This window comes from Python bivittatus, unplaced genomic scaffold, assembly GCF_059951505.1.
Source record: "Python bivittatus isolate LINGU-HERP-01145 unplaced genomic scaffold, Pbiv_v1 ctg000850_np1212, whole genome shotgun sequence".
In the NCBI taxonomy this organism is placed as follows: Eukaryota; Metazoa; Chordata; class Lepidosauria; order Squamata; family Pythonidae; genus Python; species Python bivittatus.
The window spans coordinates 50,523,752-50,545,086 of NW_028277112.1; the positions used below are offsets into that span (position 1 = coordinate 50,523,752).

The window sequence follows — 21,335 nt, forward strand, 5'->3', positions numbered from 1 at the left end:
CAATACCCTCTACTGATGTTCAACTTTAGATTTTGGTAAAAATGTTGGATATGAGAGAATTCCCAGACTGCAACTAAATGAGTGCAATCCCTGACAGAAAAAATATCCAAGTAGCAAAATATCCCTGGTGTTGGTATCTAATGTGCCCACGTGTCTTCTGAATTATAGGGATGTGGATTTTCCCTTGATAATAAATACTAGATCTGGAGTTGGATCCAAATAGACTTGCAGTATCAGTTTTATCCTGGCATATAATATCTGTATTTCTGCTACTGCTTTTTCACTTTTATTTGGTGTCATTGGCTTCAATGTACCTATAGTATGTGATCTAGAACACCTGTGCAAAAAATAAGCTGCTTTTTCAACTTAGAGGAATGCTTTTGCTATGGAGGGAGGGAAACAACTTTCACCATGCTTAGAATCTACTTCATGATTTGCTGTGGCTGCTTGTTTTTATATAAAGGTAAAACTTACCCCGCCTGCTTTAAGCAGCTTTCTTCTGAACTCTTCTGTTGGGTTGTTGAAAGTAAGCTTTTCACAGCGGAGATGGTTTACAGGTGGGTGTCCTTCCAGATGCAGGAACAGATCATAGTCAAAGCGGACTTTCTTCGGTTCTTCCTATAGGTTAGAACACAGTCAGACAACTGGGAAAAAAATCTGACACCATGTGACATGCTGGCTTTTATCCCAATACTATAGATTACATTCATTTACATCTAAAATATTGTGTTAACTAATTAATTTTTTAAAAGTGAGTAGACATTTGGGCACGGGACTTTCCAGACTGAAGTACAACTTGGGACTCAGTCTTTCAAGTATTGTTGATATCACCTTAAGATAATTTTTTATGAAAGATCAAACAAAAGTTTTGTAATTGAAAATATACTGACAGCTTATTTTTCCTGTGTTCTAACCTTAGCATATTTGTAACTGAATGTTAAGCTGGCAACTAGTAAAAGTTGACTCAATCTAAATACTACTTACATAGTATGCTTCTCCTAATTTGAAAATTACAATTTTCAAATTATTGAGAGAGAAAAGGCTATTTTGATCCTGATCAAATCAATCTTCCAAAATTACAGTTGATTTTATGTCAGTCATTCACATAGCATTTCCACAACATTCTTTTACATTGTAGGATTAAATTATTGTAATGAACTTTGTACAAATTGTACAGATGTCCACCATAAGCACATTATCCTTGTCTCACCAAGTTGGCACTGATTATTCCTAACAATTTAAGGTGCTAATTATGATGTATATGGCCCTAAAATATCTAAGACCCTGTTTTAGTTTTTTTCCCTACAGCTCATTGCAGCTATTAAGATCAACCAAGAATTCCTAATTAATAATGACAACCATGTGGCAGGTCAAATGCTTTTTTTCTTTATTACACAGCAGCACTGATACTTTCAACTACTGCTTAATCGTATTATCTGAGTCTTGGATTGGAGAGACAGGCAAATTTAAGAGTGAAATACAAGTTTTTATGATCACATATAAACTTAAAGTAATAGTATAAGAATCAATTGCTTCCATTTTAGAAACAAAGGTCAAGGCTAAAAGACAGTGATTTGCCAGAATTATCTGGTAGTCAGTGACTAAATTAGATTAGACTGAAATTAAACTAAATTTTAGTTTAAACTAAATTGAACTAGATCAAACTCATTTGGTAGCCAGTGACTAAACTAGAATTTAGTCAGCAATGTTGATTGGAGCCCAAACATTTAACACTGATTTGCATTATAAGCTTAAACATATTTACTCAGAAGTAACTTCCACTAGATTCAGCTGAAATGTGCACAAAATTTCAGTCTTAATTCAAATTGTGCTTAATTCCCAAGTGTTAAAGCCAGAAGAAATGTGTAAAAAACTGTGTGTGCCTAAATTACATTAAAATAATATCCACTAAATAATCTCAGTGAAAATTCTTCCTGTGTGTCAGTGAAGTTTTATTCTATATATTGTAAAAAGTTTAATCATACCTTAGCTGTTTCAGGATGGAAATGAATTGTTATACAAGCTATACTATTATTGTTCACTACACCAGAGCTTAAATGAAGGCAGGTAAAATATTTGATAGAAAGTCTGCCTGTTCAGCAAATCCTCTAAGAAAGAACAACCACCTTTATCTACTGGACAACTGTAATACAGTTTGCAATATAAAGAAAGGGATCAAATTACTATTGTGTTATATCTATCTATCTATCTATCTATCTATCTATCTATCTATCTATCTATCTATCTATCATAATACTTCCTAACTGTAATACAGTTTGCAGTATAAAGAAAGGAATCAAATTACTATTGCGTTTTATATATATATATATATATATATATATATAGAGAGAGAGAGAGAGAGAGAGAGAGAGAGAGAGAGCGCGAGCGCGAGCGCGCATAATACTTCCTAGAAGGCCAGAAGAGGACAACTGCTGTACAAGGAAGAATTCATCCTGAGGCAAGACCATATTCAGCAGAGCTTTTGTTTTTTATACCCAAAACTGGCTCAATTCAGACTGCCAAGAAACATGAGTTGAAAGTGACAGTCATAAAAACCCCTTATTTTCCAAGCAAAATCTAATATATGAATAACATGTCATTTAAAATAGAATACAGTATTTTAAGTTCTCTGTTAACAACCAAAAGGACTCATCTTCTCTAACTCTGAAAAGATGCCTCCCATAGAAATCAACATAACAAACAAAATATATTCAAAATCAACTGGGCAAATTCCACAAAACTACTCTGTTCTGAACTTCTATGTACACTGCATAAGTAACAGCTAATCATCAGTGCTCTGTAGAGTTTAGAATGGCCAATAGCTCTGTTAAAGGGTAGAATAATAATGTGTAGACCATGATTACATAATGAATCAGACCTAGGGCAGATGTAGTCTAGTATTTTCTTATTTCGATAGTCAGCCAAAAGCTTCATAGGAAGCATAAGCATGCCATGAGGGCTCAGTTTCCCACTCTCATTTTCCACTAACTGGTACTGAAAGACACATAAGAGTAATATATTGCCATTTAATGCTTATACAGATATAGTGGGAATTTAGACTGTTTGTAAAAAGTAATTCTTTCCATTCTATTTATAAAAGTAGAAAAACATATTCCAGGCTCTTGGAAAAAAATTATATTTCTATCCTAGAAACTGAGAAGTTTGGGTGTTTTAAGAAGTTTCTAGAAACTCGAAATATTGGGCTGTTTAAGATAATATGTGTTGATCAAAGCTAGTTATTTTGGGGATGGCTACTGACTATGATTTGATTCTACTTCATCTAGTGAAATATTAAATGTAATAATACATTAAAAATCATATTTTCAAAACAGTACAGCTAAAATAAGAGAATAAACTCACTTTTATTCACAATGACATTCATTATTTTCCAGTGATTGGAATTTATTTATGCTAAAATGTAGCATCTTGGCCAAAACAACATATGGTAGACATAACTTCAAATCCTCAATTTCCTCTAAACTGTACTATTTTTTGCATTCTTAAATACCACACAGAGCAGCCTACTTCCTTAATATAGTAAAGTATTATTTAACTGATATTTTACTAAAATTACTTTTAGAACAAGTGTTATTCTCACAAAATACAGTCTCCATCTCTTGCCTTACAAATACATTTTCCATTTCAGAAGAAACACAACACTGCATGAGTAGAAGGCAGTTTAACCAATAGATTTTTCTTTTCCCTCCTTTCCATTACAGCCCTCTATACATCCTTAAAGGACCCTCCATGAAATCAAAAGGACTCACAAAACATTGTGAAATGTGCTTAACAGTCCTGCAATGGGCAAGTATGAATCAATTAAAGTTGGAAGACTATTTACCCCTCCCAATGCAGACCAGTCAGACACATCTCACAATGTTCTCTAGACCAGTGGTTTTCAAACATTTTGGTCTCAGGACCCCTTTACATTCTTAAAAATGACTGTGGTTTATGTGGGTTATATCTATCAATATTTACTGTATTAGAAATTAAAAGTGATAAATTTTAAAGTAATTGTTTGATTTTGCGGACCCTATGAAAGGGTATTGGAGACACTCAGGGGTTCCCAGGCCACACTTTGAGAACCGCTGCTCTAGACTTTTACCTCCTACATAGTTTTTTTCAAGGGAACTTATAGGAGGCAGCAAGTAAGAGGGAAAGATAGGTAAGCTCCTATAGTAAATGATTTCATTAAATATAAAATGTAAATATTCAATACACTACTGCAGATAACCAATATCAGCTTTTACATTTTAATATTAAATGAAGAAAATGGAAAACCAGAAGAACAAATGTAGCGATGCCCTGTATAAAAAATTAGAATAATGAAGTTAACTCAAATACCTTAACTAGCTATACTAGATGTCTTGAGTGTATATGTGTCTATGTATCTGTTGTTTGTTAATACTATGGAAGCAGGTAATTTTTTTCTTCTGAAATAACAGTCAAGTACTTTAAACATTTACTCAGAGCAATTCTAACATGGAGATACATTAACTACAAAAATCATCTCTTGAAAAGTGGTGTGTTAAACTTTTGTACTCATGTATATGATAATTTTATTCAATTATAAATCTATTTAAATATTCAAAATATATTATGAGAGTTAATCACCTCAATTAAGACTGAAACATTCTCTATAATGAATTCAAATGCCTGATCTATTGGATACCATCTAATGTTGTATTAGGGAATTTCTAAACAGCAAAACTTCTCCATCTGTTCTTGAATGTCTGTTAGGCAGTATCCCCCAACTCACTACATAATTTGAAAGAATGCAACAGGCTGCAAAGGAGATGGAGAATCTGCTTCTTGGACTGGTGCCATTCCATCAGCAGATAGTTCAATTGGATTTCCCAAGCACATTTCAAGGACTGAAAGAGGCTTATGAAATCTATGAGAAATGAAATTTTATCACCAATCAGATTTTATACTGACATTTATTGAGATATCTCCAGTCATTGGCAATTTAAAGGGGAAATCTAGAGAACTTAATATGTATGTGTAGAGAAATTGAAAGAACAGCATTACACACCTTGTTCTTGAAGTAAACCTCTATTGGCAAAATAAAACCAGCATACCCAGATTCCTCAACTTTGTACGGTGGATCTTTGCACACTGAGGGGGAAAAAAGAAAAAAAGTTTTGAGTTTATAGTTTGAACAGTTATTCTACGGCTAAATATATTCAAATTGTCTAAGACAAAGGCTCCTTGATTTTTGTCTGGCTAGCTATTTCACAGCATAATTCTAATCCCTCCTCTCTGTTCTGATCCAAGAAAAAGACAAAACTAGAGAATGGCTTTATTGGAGGATGGTCAGAAACAAAGCATGCTATATTTTTCTTCAGGAATTTCCACTTTTGGAAATGCTTAATTGTATAAAATTACTTTGCATCACAGTAACATGAGAATACTGGGCATTCTAACGGAACTGCAATAATACTTGTTAATAGTTTCAGGCACTTCTTCCTAGGAAGCACATATAGGTGGCCACAGCACTTGAAGCATGCCACAGTTAAAACATTAAAGATTCTAATGTTGATTCCTTTGTCTCCCCATCCCTTTTTTATAAGTTAAATAAACAAATTTATATATTATTTGACATCTTACATTATTTCCAAGAAGTCCAATAAAAATGTCCAAGTAAGTCTTTAAATTTATTTGAATATAATGCTTAAATACACTATGTAAACTTTATTGACTTTTAAAAAAAAATAATTTGCTTCCATTATTTTTGGGCTCTTAGATATTTATACAGCATATAAAATTAACAAGCACACTTCTTCCATTTTTATTCACTAAATTATTGACTCAGCTCCACTGATATATGATAGACAAAAAGATTTCAAAATTTTTAAATTAAAATTTTCTAGAAAACTGGAATCAAAAGCTGTGTAATTGCCAAACAGATAGATTTACTTATATACAAGACATTTAAATGACAACTTCTGCACTCTCCAATAGCATTATGCTACTTAAGCTCTTTGCTCTCCAAGCGCTTATGAGTTCTTTCACATACATTTTCTTTAACCATTAGGAAAGGCTGGCCAGTTAACTGTAAGTCCAGAACCTATCTCTGGAATATTACTTAGGTTTCAAAATATATGTGCAATTTAATATAGATTTTTAAAACATATAAATACATAAGATTCTTGACTGCCTTGTTCAAATAATGGAACTGATAAAGTAGTTCTGGATTTTGTGAATATATTTAAATTTATATATTTGTTCATTGAACATAATAAATTGAATAGATTCAAATTCTGCTCATTTAATGCAATTGCTCCTGAACCCAAACTGTACTGTTATCATATTATCTCTAGATGTAAAGATAAAAAGTATTACTTTTTTTATACTACTAATCACAACTCACAATTTTAGTAAGAGTTCCAACAACTTTAATATCTCATAAAAACCCAAGTTCAATAACTAAACCAAAACACAACTTTAACTTACAAAGCTCATTCACAGTAATCTAAACCTGGATTCAAATATAACAAGGAAAACTAAGAAACATGATTTGGGGAGGGGGGCATTTCTAAGCAAGAAAGCTGCTAGAGTTAGTAAGAATATTTTTAATAAGACAATAAATAGCAATGCTAGAAGAATAGATGGAATGAGTTAGGTAGCAGTACTACCTTCTTGAAATGCCCATGATCATACTTCCAACAAGATGGGCATGAAGTCAGGATTTATTTCATGGCAATATGAGCTATTTCAAGAGTTTAACAGTAAATTATACTAACACAGAATGGAAATTCCACTAAGTAATATAAGCATCAGGCTTTACTAGTTCTGGGCTGACAAAGAAACTGCATTAAGAAATGACACCTAGAGCTCCAGAACAAGCACAACAGGTAAGACTTTTACCTTCATGTCTTGCTCATGGATTTCCAGGAAGCATCTGTCTGGCCACTGTTGGAAACATGATGCTGGACTAAATGGACCCTGATCCAGCCAAGCTCTTATGTTCTTATTCTGGAAATTTAACACATACATATTTGGGAAATAGGAGAGCAAATCAATTTCAGAAATGGTCCACGTTCATATACCTCAACACACTGAAGGCCAGAACAACAGTGAAACCCATTTAGACAAGAACTGCAATGTACTTATCCCCAGTTCTAGCAGATCAGTTCACATAGGCACATTTATTACTTCATGTCTGAATGCCTGAATGAAACATAATAAATATAACAACATAGTTAAACGTTTCTTATCTTCTCACATATCATGTTTTTTAGTGAAACCTATTCATACATTTTCACTGGGAGGGACCCATCAATTCACTGTTGCTTATTTTGTAAAGTAGAGGCTCAAACGTTTTAGATTATCGCATGCAGGTAAAATTAATTTTTCTGAGCTTTTACATTCATACAGAGATTTGTCAATTGACTGAATGTGTTTTAAACCTCTGGATTTCAAGAGCAATCAACCACAGGAAAAAAAAGCTGCTTAAATTTATATAGATGGAAATGTACTTGCTGCAGAATTCAGCTAATGCACTGCTTTTGGAAGCAGGTTTGTGATTTACCTACAATCTTCAAGGCAAGGGTGATCCCTAAGGCTTTAATGCCTTGAATCATATATAACCCTTGTTTAATAACGAAAAGCGGCATTTTTTTTTCTTACAACGAGGGCTGCAGGGGACATAGTGGTAAAGTCACCGGAGAGAATGAGGCTGAAAAGTTTGGGCTATTTATTTAATTTTGCTTTTTTAGAATTTGTGTTTTTGAAAAGCAAAATAGTGTGCTAAGCCTAGTGAATTTTAATACACTTATCACACATTATTACTTCTATTAAAGAACTTTGCCACTATAGTTTGATAGCTTTCTGCCAGATTTCAACACGGCAATCTGGGGGACTGCAAAACCAAACAAAAAACCCAACCCCTCCCAAACCCTGTGAGTAGGGGGAGGCACTTGGAGACATATGCAGTCCCCAGGATGTCCACCCCTCATTTATACTACTGCTTTTATTCTTCAACAGAGAATAAAAATATTAGGATTTTCATCTTCAGTATTATGAGATGAAATGACAGCTAAAAATCAAAGCATACCAAGCAAATATAAGCTGGGTGTAACTGCTCTTCATTTCACATGAATTTCTATTATATAATTTCCTAACTTATGACAGACCTTCAATAAAAGAATTATGCAATGTTGTTAGATCTAGTTTATAGTGACTTTCCTGGAATGTATTTTAAATTCTTGCATTAAAAGCATCACTTTATGAGTCATGGGTATAACTTAAAATGAAAAACAAAATTGCAAAACAGGAAAGTCAACAAAATTAGAAATAATTAAGTTCTGGGTATGAGAGTGATATAAATAAAGCCTCTTTCAAGTACAGCTCAACTTTTGGTGACTTCATGGATATATCCATGTAGTTTTCTTGGCAGCAATACAAAACTGGTTTGCCACTGCTTTCTTCCAGGATTTTTTTTAAAATTTTCCAGTCTCTTACAGAATGGCCCAACATTGTGCAATGATGTATAATTAACTAGAAAACTCCACCACAAATGTGTATTTTTTTAAAAACAAGTTTTTAAAAAATTTAACACAATACATGAATTCAGCCAATTGTGCCTCATTTAAATAAATAAATAAATACCTATGGCCAAAACAAATACTGCTTCTGCAATGTGTGAAACATATCTAAAAAGAAGAGGAAAGCATACAGAGAGGATACAACAGTATATAAAAAAGCACAGAAAAAACCCAAAGAGAATCAAGCTTTAGAATGACAATAAATACTATATTCCTAAAGTTTCATTATTGTAAGCTTCCTGTAAATTAATCCTTTTAGGCCAAAGTAGTTTTATTTTTATTTTATTAATTAATTAATTAATTATTAAATTTATATGCCGCCCATCTCCCCCAGAGGGTTACTCTGGGTGGCTTGCAATTAAAAACCAAGACAATAAAAACAATAAAAATATAAATACCCTCGATTAAAACTCAAATAACAAATCTATAAAAACAATATACAAATCAAGAAGATGGGGAAGCAGCATCAATCATTCCATGAGCCAGTTCCAGCAATGCGAGCTCCCACTGGGTCCCCAGGCCATTTGGCATAGCCATGTTTTTACACCTTTTCAGAAGGCCAGGAGAACGGGGGCAGGCCGCACCTCAGCTGGCAAGCTGTTCCACAGGGCAGGGGCCACAGCAGAAAAGGCCCTCTTCCTAGACCCCACCAGCTGAAATTCCTTGACTGGCAGGGTCTGCAACATGTCCCTTCTGCCAGACCGAGTGGGGCGGGCAGATATAATGAGGGTGAGATCCTCAGATAACCTGGTCCTGTGCCATGAAGGGCTTTAAAGGTGATAACCAGCACCTTGAATTGGACCCGGAAGCAAACCAGCAACCAATGCAGCTCACATAACAGAGGTGTTATATGTGCTGCCCTAAGGGCATTCAAGATTGTCCACGCTGCTGCATTTTGTGCCAGCTGGGGCTTCCGAATACTCTTCAAGGGTAACCCCATGTAGAGTGCACTGCAGTAATCCAAACAGGAGGTGAGCAGGGCATGAGTGACTGCGTGGAGGGACTCCTGATCCAGGAAGTGGCGTAACTGATGCACAACACGAAGTTGTGCGAAGGCCCTCCTAGCCACAACTGCCACCTGCTCTTTGAACAGGAGTCGTGAGTCTAGAAGGGCCCCCAGATATTGCACCGGGTCTGTCTGGGGTAGTGCAACCCCATCTAAAACCAGTGATAAGCTCCTAAATCTTGAGACTCCCCGTATCCACAGCCACTGCATCTTACCAGGGTTCAATTGAAGCCTGTTGTCCCCCATCCAAGCCCTTACCAGCCTCCAGGCACCGTGAAAGGATAGTTGCTGAAAATATTTTACTTAGTGTTGTCTTATGGACATTTATTCTGTTAATATTGGTGTTCTTGTAATGTGCAAAAGGATTGCCATTCTAGCCCTGTCTCACTTGCCTCCTTTTCTTTTTGGTTCTTTTTCATTAATTTTTTTAACATGACAACTAAAAGAAAGCAGTAGACAAAATACAACACTGTATGAGTAGAAAGCAACTTGTGAAACTTGTCTCTTTTCCTCCTCTCTACTGAAGTTTCTCCTGTCTGTTAAATGGACCTATAAAATATTTAAAATGCCTAACTCAGTGACACTATGAAGGATGAAATCACTAAAATCAAGTGAGAAATAATGCACCACTCAAGGAAGGTTTCAGAATTAATGTAATGTTGCTACCTACTATAGCCCACTCAGATACATCTTACAGTGTTCTGTAGGTTCACCAACCCTCTGCAGAAACTTTTCAGTGGGTGAAGCGAATTGCCTGTGTGCTGGCTCTCTACTTGCACACAACATGGAATTTCACCCAATTAAAAATATGTTCTAGTACACTTCTGCAAAGAAGAATATTTATCTCTAAGGAAATCCAAAAAAAGTTAAAAGGTCACTTAAATTATATTTCAAACATGTAGGCTCCTACGGAAATCGAACAGAATTTCCTATTACTATATTCTATCTTGCTTTCCAATAGCATACACAAATGACTTATTACATCCAAATTAATTCACTTAGCATTAGTAGCCCCAATATACTATTGCCTTGGATTTGGCATTTACCTGTGGTTTGCTTACATGATTAATCCTACTTTTATTCCTAAATATTCCAGCCATCCCTAGAAATCTGTTGGAAGTTATTCACCCATGTTATTACCAACACTGTCTTACTTTAGCATACAGCAGAAATAATATGAGAACATTCTTTCTTGGAAATAGTGTTTGTGTAAACATTTATATATGTACATACCAACTCAAATTATTATTTTTAAATTATTTTCTCTGAAATGCAAAGTTTGAGATGAACAAAGTCCCATGTATTTGATCAAAAGATCTCAGTTGAATCTCTTATCTCATCCTGAAGATGTATACCAGAAATAATCTATCTGACCTCCATAAAATTAAGTTTAAAAAATAATTATACCTCAATTAACTTTTCTGAATTTCTTTCATAACTTTCACTAGTTATTATTTCTGGTATACATCATCTGCAGGTGATAAAGCATTCTGGTATACATCATTCTGCAGGTGATAAAGCATTCAAATGTATTATGAAAAAAACATCTCATCCATCTTTGTTGCTTAAGTAAAAATCTCATCTTTATATTCTATTAGCCAATTTGGACAATTTGCATGAAAATATAAAAGTAAATCCCAGATTACTGAATCACCTTCCTTCTTTATTCTTCACATTAAGACTTTACTAGTCTTAATAATAATACATTAAGAAATTAATAATCATACATTACTGTTTATTTGTCTTATTTTTTGTTACTATCAAATAGTAACTTGATTTAACAATTAGGAGAGAGGGACAGGAGTTTTGTTAGACTTGAATGTCTGTTAAATGGAACACATTAGTAAAATGGCACTACACATCCATAAAATGATAAAATGATTCTTTCTGAATTACTATCAGAGAGATTGAAAGAGAAAAATGATTTAGGATAGAATATTTTAGTAATAATTTTATGTCATAATTCTTTTTTCCCTATTCATAAATAAATTACAAAACAATTCCTTATCCCATTTATAAAGCTCTAGTTCCAAACAATATCAGGCTAAGACAGTCTGGGCTGCAAAATTCATACAACCATTACAGTATACGCCACAAAATGGTATAGAAAACATTAATTAATTGCTGTCATCTAGCAGATGTTTGGATTTTTGCAGCCCAGATCTCGTAACCCTTATCAAAAGCACCTGCCATTTAATATTACTTCTTTGGTGAGACATTCATATGCAGTAACCCTAGATTTATCAGGTCTTAGTTTAGTGGATTTCAGATGCAATTGGCCATTTTATGCATGTGTAATGCCATTTTACTAATGTGTACCACTTAACAGACATTCAAGTCTAACAAAACTCCTATTCCTCTCTCCTAAATGTTAAATCAAGGGCATTTTGTACTTCCCTTTTACAAGTAGTCCTCACTTAATGTTCATTTGTTCAGTGACCAAAGTTACAACAGTGCTAAACAAAGGGACTTACAACCAGTACTCAAAGTTCCGGTCATTGCAGTATCCCCATGGTCACATGATCAAAATTTGGGCCCACTTGGTCCTACCCACATTTATGACTGCCTTTTGGCTGCCTGCCTATCCTCTGCTGCCAGCTGCCCTTGCTGCCCTGCCCACCCCCACTGTGCCTGCCGCACCGCGTGCCACTACTATACTGGTCAGGGCCTTCTTTCATGCCAGACCTCCATTTGTGAAAGAAGCCCCGGCTTCTAGCCAGGGCCTTCTTTTGTGCCGGTGCAGCCGGGAATTTCTTTCACACATAAGCTTCTTTCGCTGATGCACAAAAGAATGACTCAGCTAGAAGGATCCTTCTTTCACACCAGCGCAACTAGGCTCTTCTTTCACACACCAGGTTTCTTTCACAAAAGAAGGCCCTGGGCGAGGCATGAACTGAGGCCCTGGCTGGCACATGGAGGTCCTGGGTGGGGTACAAGAGAAGCTCTGGCTGCATCAGTGTGCAAGGAGGTGCAAAAGGGGGCCCTGGCTGGTACAGCAGAGGTGCATGGTGTGGCAGGTGCAGCGGCGGGCAGGGCCAGGTAGCAGGTGGCAGATAGCCAAAAGGGCAAAGGTGGGGGGGAGATAGGCAGGTGGGGGAATTCAAGAAGAGGCAATCCCTTACCTTGCTGAGGCTCAGGGCTGGGTGAGACCAAATCAGAAATGGCTTGGATTGGGGTGGGTCCTCACCTAATGACCAGTGGGAGTCAGCTAATGATGGCAATGGGGACTGGTGGAATTGCCATTGCTAAGCAATGTAGTCACGTGATGTCACACTTTACTATTGCATCACTTAGCAATGGAAATTCCAGTCCCAATTACTGTCATTACCTGAGAACTACCTGTAGTTATATTAACCATTTACTCTGTTAATTCAGAATATTTCTCAAAGAGAGTTGGCTTATGGAGCAAAAAGGTTTTGATTTCCCCAAATAATCTACAGTAAACCTATAACAATGGAACAAGGCAATACTTATACATTTTGAGAATATGAATTACATATGCCATTACATCTCTGGACAATTACTGTATCAGTAATGCAATGCAAAATTGTAATTTATTTAAATGCACAAGAAAGGATGACTGGGGGTTCATCTTACAACTCTAAACCAGAGTTTAGTACAACATGCATATTGTGTTGTTTGAATAAATACTTCTAGATCTACCAAGAACATCTTCAATGAAGAATTAAAGAGCTTTCTCAACAAAGTTATTACAAGTAGTAACATTTGTTTTAAATTTTATTTAGGAATCCCCATCTTTTCTGGCAAGGTAATCCTGTGTCATATTTATTTAAAAATAAAGGTCACTGAGCTCAATATTACTCCTCCATGTGTATACTTTTTTTTGTTTATTTATTAAATTTATACAACACATCCTCTCCAGGAAGTCAAGGAGATGTCTATAGTACAGCCCCCTCTAATTTTATCCCTGCAACCTGTGCAGTCTATGGCTGATTATGAACCTGTACTTTGGTCTTTCACTCACATCCTTATACAACATGCTGATTCATCTCACATGAGGATGAAGTTTTCTTGTGATTGATGCCCTTATTTTGTTCCTTAGGAATTTACCTTTCTTGGCAAACATAATTTGCTTGACTGTTTCTACCACGTGTCTGCTTTAGCACAGAAAACTAAAATAACTAGAAATGTTGACATGAGAAATCAAGGTTCAAATAGCATGCATCTTTCTGGCATAACTCAGGCCTATTAGATATAATATGGAAAGAGGAGGTTTCACTCTGCTGAACCCAAAACATGCAAGGGAAAAACTTAACACGCAGGTTTACGAGCAAAAAGTTTTTATCGCTGAAAAGAAGTTAATTTAGTTTAGCTATTTTCTTACAACCACGCACCTTTTACTCCTAAACTTAATTGTTATTTAGAAATGATTGTTTTAAGGAAATACTACTCATAATTGCTTAACTGCTTGGAGTTCCACAAAATTAAGCATGCATTAACAAAACACAGTTTCTTCTGCCTTGTGCTCAGCTACAGCTGAAGTAGACAACTAAGGGGACAAAACACATTAAAGAATCTCTGAACCAATACAAACAGAAAGAGTGACATCTTATGTTCAATTACTTGTGAGTAAGATCCACCACATTCAATGGCTGCATTCACTTATTGCACCAGGCTGTAAAATGGTTTGCTCATTTTTGGCTTAGCATGTTGCATAAACCTAGCCATTATTTTCTTAAAAATTAAACCATGATTAAAACAATCTAAGACTTAGTACAATATGTGAATTCAGGCTGTGCAAAGCAATTAAAAGAGTGCTTCACAAACTGCATTAATATAAATGAAGCATCATACCTTAAAGTGTTGAAGCACTCAAATTCTTTGGTAGGTTTGTGGGGCTGCTTTGAATGCTGCTCTGGTTGTGTCTATGTGTACATGCAAGAAAACATTTTCACTGGGATGAGTGACACATGCATAGAGAACCATGGAAAATATATGAAGCAACCTTGTGAGCCTTCCAAATGATGTGGTTGCTTTAACACTGGGAGGTATTTTACTCACACTAATATGCTTTGCACGCTACAGTATGTACTGAAAGCATTCGTTTTGAATGTAATGGGACTGCATTCAACCTAGAAAAGCTGGTATATTAGATTTTTGGACATCTTGCCAAACAGCCTCTTCCCAGCATGTAACAACAACTTTTTGTAATAAGCCTTCCTTCACTCAGCTGAATTAAAGTCAGCATAACACACTATTCATATTCTCAAAATGTATAAGTATTGCCCTGTTCCATTGTTATAGGTTTACTGTAGATTATTTGGGGAAATCAAAACCTTTTTGCTCCATAAGCCAACTCTCTTTGAGAAAGCAGTGCTGAAAAAAGAAAAATGGAAAGGTCCAAGCACTAGAATCAAGTGAAACTGGAATACATACAGTATATCACTGTACATGCATTTAATATTATCTTAAAACAATGCTTTATGGCTTTTATATCCAAGTTTGTATTAGCACGTTAAAGATTTCTAGTGAAGATACAGGCCACATTATAGAATTCCACAACCACATTGCAGAAGTCAAAAAACTCTCTCTATCCTTAATCCTAAACTGGAAAAAGGTGTACTAAAATAATGGAAAATCATAGTTCAAAGGAAAATATTTTCTGGTGTGTCTAAGCTATTTTATAACTAGGATGTTTAAAATTAGACATTTTAAATCTTCAACATACATATTCCTTGCACAAGAACATGGTAGGTAGAAGATAACTGAATGGAATATATTTTTATACTATATAATCTTCTCTTATCACTGGAATAGCAATTCCCTCTTCAAATTGGGTACATGAATAATTTGAAGAAGCTGGCCATGTATCATTAATAATTGCAAATTTATTGAATTGTTGACTAACAATTTGTACTTTTGATTCAAGTCTTATTTTTATTCATGTAGCAGATATCAGAGCTTTTCAATTTGTGAAAAGATGAGTCTGAATCCAACATAAGGTCTGAAATACAATTTTGACTGAAGCAGTCTACATAATCCATGACAGGGAGAATATTAGTATCTCTCTCACAAAAGTGCTCATTCCCTCTGTTTGGAGCATGAAAACATTTGTGCTCAGAAATCCAAGAAAAATTAATTAAGTCTAAATCATGCTTCAGATTCCAAGAAATGTAAAGCCAGAAGAATAATCTGCTGAAATACTTTGCAAATAGAGTATTCTAATTTGTGCAACTCTCCAAAGTTTAAAATTTATATAATGGTCAGAACTATTTAAGATTTTTGTGTTCTTATGCAAGAGAAGAGCTTGATGTGAAGTCACCAAAACTCATACAAGTGGGTGTCTATGAGATAACATTATGAGATGCTTTAATGCTTCCCTGGAAAGATACTGGATGGAAACATTGCTGCAGCATTTCTCAGCATATTAAATTTGAATGTATGTACACGTGTGTGTGTGTGTGTATTGTACTAGTATGTGGGTTATCTCTCATTCTTTATTCTTAGTTGGAAAGTTAGATTTTTCAAACTAGCTTAACTGAAACAATCTATGCTAACAGTTTAAATCAACTTGAGCAAATCTGACACCCTCCCAATATGCTCAAGTACAACATCCATCATCTTAATATTGGTTAAGCTTGGTCTCTAGAGGGCACCAGGTTGGGGAAGGCCATATAAACAACATAGATTTCCCTCAGGCTACCAGCAGAGAGGCATTAGCTATAATTAGGAGATTGTTGCTTGCTCTGTCAATACATTAAGTTATTTTTCAAAAATCTGTTCCCGAGGTCAGCCTTTCCTTATCATGAATCAAACTGGGTGGAGAGGAAGAAAGGTGCCTGTAAGTTAAATATTTACAAACTTTGCAAACAAAATGACAAAATGAATTTTTGTTGTTAAGAAGCTACAGACATTTAAAATGAATGCTTAACCTCTTGTTTTCATACCACTGACTTGCTTGTAACTGTACCCTTTGAACACATGCTTTCCATTTCATTGGTTTACAAACCTTTCTTGTCAAATCCAAGTGCAAATCTATTCAAATCCAAGATAGTTATTTTATTATTTTTAATGCTGTCTCTCTCTCTTTATACCACCTGTAATTCAGATATACCTGCTTTCTTTAGATTATAAACCTTTAGAAGTATTTTCTGATTTTAAGCAAGTACTCATTTGTCCTTATTTTTTCTACTATTTTTGCAAATAATATATTAGATCTGCATTTATTTCAAGAAACTCAAAGCAAGAGTAAATTATTCTCCCTTACAGATAGTCCTCGCTATCCAGTCACAATAGGGACTGGAATTTAGGTTGCTAAGCTATTTGGTCATTAAGCAAACCAGAGCTGATTTTGCATTTTTTACAACAGTTAAGTGAATGACTGCGGTCATTAAGTGAATCACGTGGTTGTTAAGCAAGTCCAGCTTCCCCAATGGATGTTTTTTGCTGGAATTCACTTAACAACGTGATTTGCTTAGTGACCACGGTGATTCACTTAACAATCATCGTAAAAAGGTCACAAATCGCACTTTTCCCAAGGCTGTCGTAACTCCGAACCATCAATAAATGAACGGTCATTAAGTGAGGACTACCTGTATTATTATATCCTTATTACCACCTTGTAATTAGCTGAAATGGAAGTTCTCTTCATGCAATACCTGTGTGCAATTTCAATATTTTTGCATGTAGATATCAACTAGGCACACTAGTAATGTCCCTGAAGAGCTGATCTTCACAGCCTCAGGCCACTGATTAAGTGGAGACCAGCAGTGCTGGATTCTAGCTCACATGGAAGCCTCCTTGTATGTGAAGGCTCTCCTCTGCAGACAGTTGTACCCGGGATAACATGCTGTTTGCTGACAACAGCACAATTTAGAACTGTTGACTTCTTGCATGTTGGATTCTACATGCAAAGACCTGAAGGAGTAACGCGACTGCCCAAAGCCACTCAGGATCTTTATTGTGGAAGACAAATTTGATCTTGGCTTTCCTCACTCCTAGTCTTTCTGAGCAGCATAACACAACTAGCCATATATTATTGTCATAATCATCACTGGATGTCTATTATGATGCTTTCTAGAGAATTTGAGACTACAATCCAGTCCTATGCCTTCATGTAGAAAAACCATCTGAAAGAACTGGACAAATCAATTGGAGAAACAGAAATAGAAAATAAACCCAAATGCATTATTTAGTATCATAAAATATATTGTATCATAAAATATATGTCTTGGCTTAAGGCGGTTTGTCATCTAAGCCATACATTTTCTTCAATTAAATCTAGTATTCAGAGATGCTAAATAATAACAACAATAATATTGGTTCACATATCACACTATAAGTCATCATATGCTTAACCCTAGTTTGTTGAATAAGCCATAATGGCTGACTTCATATATACTGCTCAACCATGAAGTATGTACAGAATGTGACAATCTTTATCCATGGATGTAAGAACAATACTTGGGATTGATTTCCATGGCCACATTTTATTTCTGCCCCTGGGAACATTTAAAAATTATTCATCGGTTTGAACTGGTAATTCAGACAGTGAGATAAACCTATTTTGCAGTTTTCTACACATCTCTTCCTTCTTTGGTCACTTTACTCCACTACTCTGCCCCTACTCCAAGGCTATCAACAGTTAATACCAGCTGGGCTATATTTTTTGAGTGAAAAGGAAAGGCTTTCTTCCATGGGACTTAACAGTCTATGACCCATCAATATATAAGGTATCTTTTTCCTTATCATGTGCCCAAGGGAGGAATGTTATACAGGGTAATAGAATGACTACATTCACTTATTGCCCTAAGCCAGGTTGGCTTAACCTTGCTTTGCTGAGTAAGCCATTGGCTTGACTCATATAGTATGCCTACTCTTAAATCATGGCATACAAATTACTGTGTTTATACAATATACTAACCCAAAACCAAACAAACCACACCATGGCTTAGTATGGTATGTAAATCTAGTTGCTTTCACTTTTCTGCTGATCTAGAGGATCTAACCCTAACCCTAGAGGATCAGCAAAGGCTACATATATGAAATTTACCAACATTCTATCTGTATTCACAGTCTAGACAGAGGGTCTGAACATACTAAATGAAAAACAAATGAAATAGGAAAAAGAAATTGGGTGACAAGATACAGAAGATCATCAAACTTCCTCCCCCCGACAACAACTGCAGCATACACAGAGAGAGCATTAGAAATAGTCTAAAGATATAGCAGCCAGTTCACACTAACTCTAAACCATAAATTTGGTTCAAAGATGAATAATCTGCTTACAGATAGGTATGACTAAGAAAGTGTTTCTGGCTAATCAAGCAGGCTTGGTATGACAGATGGGCACAGGATCTATAGTTTCCTCTGACCAAGTGGTGTCAGAGAAGTAAGCCATTAACAAATTAAAAATAAACAATAATTTAACTCTCTTTTTTCTTCTGGGTAGAAAGAAAACAACAACAGTGTCTCACATTCATACATAACAAACTCAGCTTAGTTCTCTCGCAGGCAGAACAAACAAGGACAAGCAAGGAGGTCTGGTTTGTTGTATGAATACAATCTACAATTAAAGTTATAGAATAAACACTATCTGTACCTCTTCAAGTATTTACTACATCCAGTGGTTTTATAAAACAAATGCTTATATAACTGGAAAAAAATCATAATTTATTATCAAATGAAAGATAAAACAAAAACCAAAGTGGATAATGTGTATATATTACATAGAAATTAATGGAAAACTAAAGGCCTTAAGTAGGTTAAAATATTTAGCAACTATAACTTTTCTTACCAGTAAATGCTTCTTGAGCTGCCATAAAAGATTAGGTACATATTGCATAATGAACTGCTGGAAATTAAAGTCATGTCAAAATGATTACACTAATGCACTTTGTAACTATAGATCGAGGAAAGACATGTTGCATGTCAAATTAACTTCCTGACAACAGCAGCACAAGAATAAAAGTTTGAAAGCTCCTTTGAAAACATTCCATAAATAATCCAATATAAAGAAGTGGGGCTTAAGAATTATTAAATTGTCTAATTTTATACATGAAAACATGTAGGGTTGGAGGAGAAAATTTAGGAGAAACCTGTCAAGTGAAAGTTGCATGATATTTGTTTTAATGACTATGCGTGAGTAGGAAGCTTCTGTCAGAACTTTGTTTTCCCCTGTGTAACCCAGGGGGACTTAGTCTTTTTCTAATCTAAAAACTGTGTAAGTAGCCCTCATTATTTATGGAATTCTATTCCAATGTAAAACTAAGGATAACTGTGAATAATGAGACCTTCAGTCTATAGAAATTGGGCGGGGGGGGCGGGGGTCAGGTTCCAAAGTCTATGATCATCCTCTTCCCTTCATGAGTTTTTCCTCAGTCTTCTTCCCAGAGGGGTTGTCCTCTTCCTACAGCACCAGTCGCTACTGTCAGCTTCTGTTTGAGGCTTCAGGGGAGAGAAGACTACCTCAAGCACCATGCTATCACTGGAACAAACTGCAAGTGGTCTGCAGGCATCATCAGGGTTCAATAGCTTGATTGAGAGGCTCCTCTATTAAGATCATGAAGGAGCCATGTGGAGTAAAAAAGCCACTATGAGCCACATGGTGTGAATGGGGCAACTTCCTCCATCACCAGCTGAGTGACTGACTCTAAAGAACATAATTGGGGGCTGCAAAGAAGCCACATAGGGCCTTGAATGTGAACTGACCAGCAAGATCCGCCATGAACGAACAAGAATGATGAACAAATAAGACAACATAACCCTAAACTTTCAAAAATGCATTTTACACACCTGCCATTTTGCTTGTAGGTAAAGTAACAAAGAAGGTCAAAACTGCAGATACTGTTACATGCATACTCATGTCTGGTCTCTATCACGGATATGCAGAACTATGGCTAATGAGGGATACTCGTATTCCAGGAATATATAAGAAAACCAATTGGCATTTTATGATGGAATATAGCATGGAGAATAGCAGAGCTCTTAATAATACTTATTTCATAGTTTCTGCTATTGTATATTCGTAAGAAATTAGGTTCATTTATGGTGTAACTGATATGAGACTGCCAATATTCAAATCATGGGTTAAGCCCAACTGAATAGTAAAAGGGCTATTGGTGGATTTGATTATATAAGACTGAGCTGGCACCGACAGAGTTTTATGCACAATCTTTAAAATTTCATGCAATTAAACTTATGCCCCAGGTAATAATAATCTTTCCTGTAAGCATTTGATAATATTGGAAATATATAGAGTATTATTCCTTTAAAATTTGGCCACAAATTTGTTTCCAAGAGAACCTGTGTTCAGTTTACAATGCACTTATAAAGGCACTTATGTTTGGATGTTAATTTACACAAGAACATAAGAATTTAATTGCAACAAGGAATCCTTTATCAAATTTTGGTAAATTTGGAACTGCTCTTTGGTTTTAGACAATGTCCGAGCAGCTAAATTTCTTTAGATGGTCTATTGCTGCTTCTATGGGAAAAATTTAATTCAGATTTTTTGTAAAAAGAAAGGTCATAAAGGGCAGCAATTCTCCTTGGTTCAATAAGGCTTTTATATTATATAGCAACTTCAGTCCTTTATGTCTGCTTGTATCCTTTCAAGAAGTTAAATCTCTTATAAATCTCTTATTGTTAAAGAACAATCAACCAAGCTCCAGGAGAGGTGGGGGTTTGCCTCTGAATTTTTTAAAGAGTCATGCAGACTGTTAGGCCTCACTGTTGGTAGACTGGCTTACTCACATAAACAACTCAGACTTCATACCGAAAAATTAAAAATTTAGTCTTACAGTTCCTATATTTAAAAA

General features: G+C 35.4%; 1 protein-coding gene across 2 annotated transcripts in view; it reads right to left on the bottom strand.

Moving 5' to 3' along the window:
* Positions 1 to 21,335, bottom strand: part of MLLT3 (MLLT3 super elongation complex subunit) — a 135,387-nt gene that overhangs the window by 57,673 nt on the left and 56,379 nt on the right. For both annotated transcript variants that reach the window (XM_025164600.2, XM_007424946.3), the window contains exons 3-4: positions 5,036 to 5,118; positions 475 to 618 (exon numbers count right to left, since the gene is read on the bottom strand). In XM_025164600.2, coding sequence (XP_025020368.1) covers positions 475 to 618; positions 5,036 to 5,118 — 227 coding nt within the window. The remainder of the gene's footprint in view (positions 1 to 474; positions 619 to 5,035; positions 5,119 to 21,335) is intronic.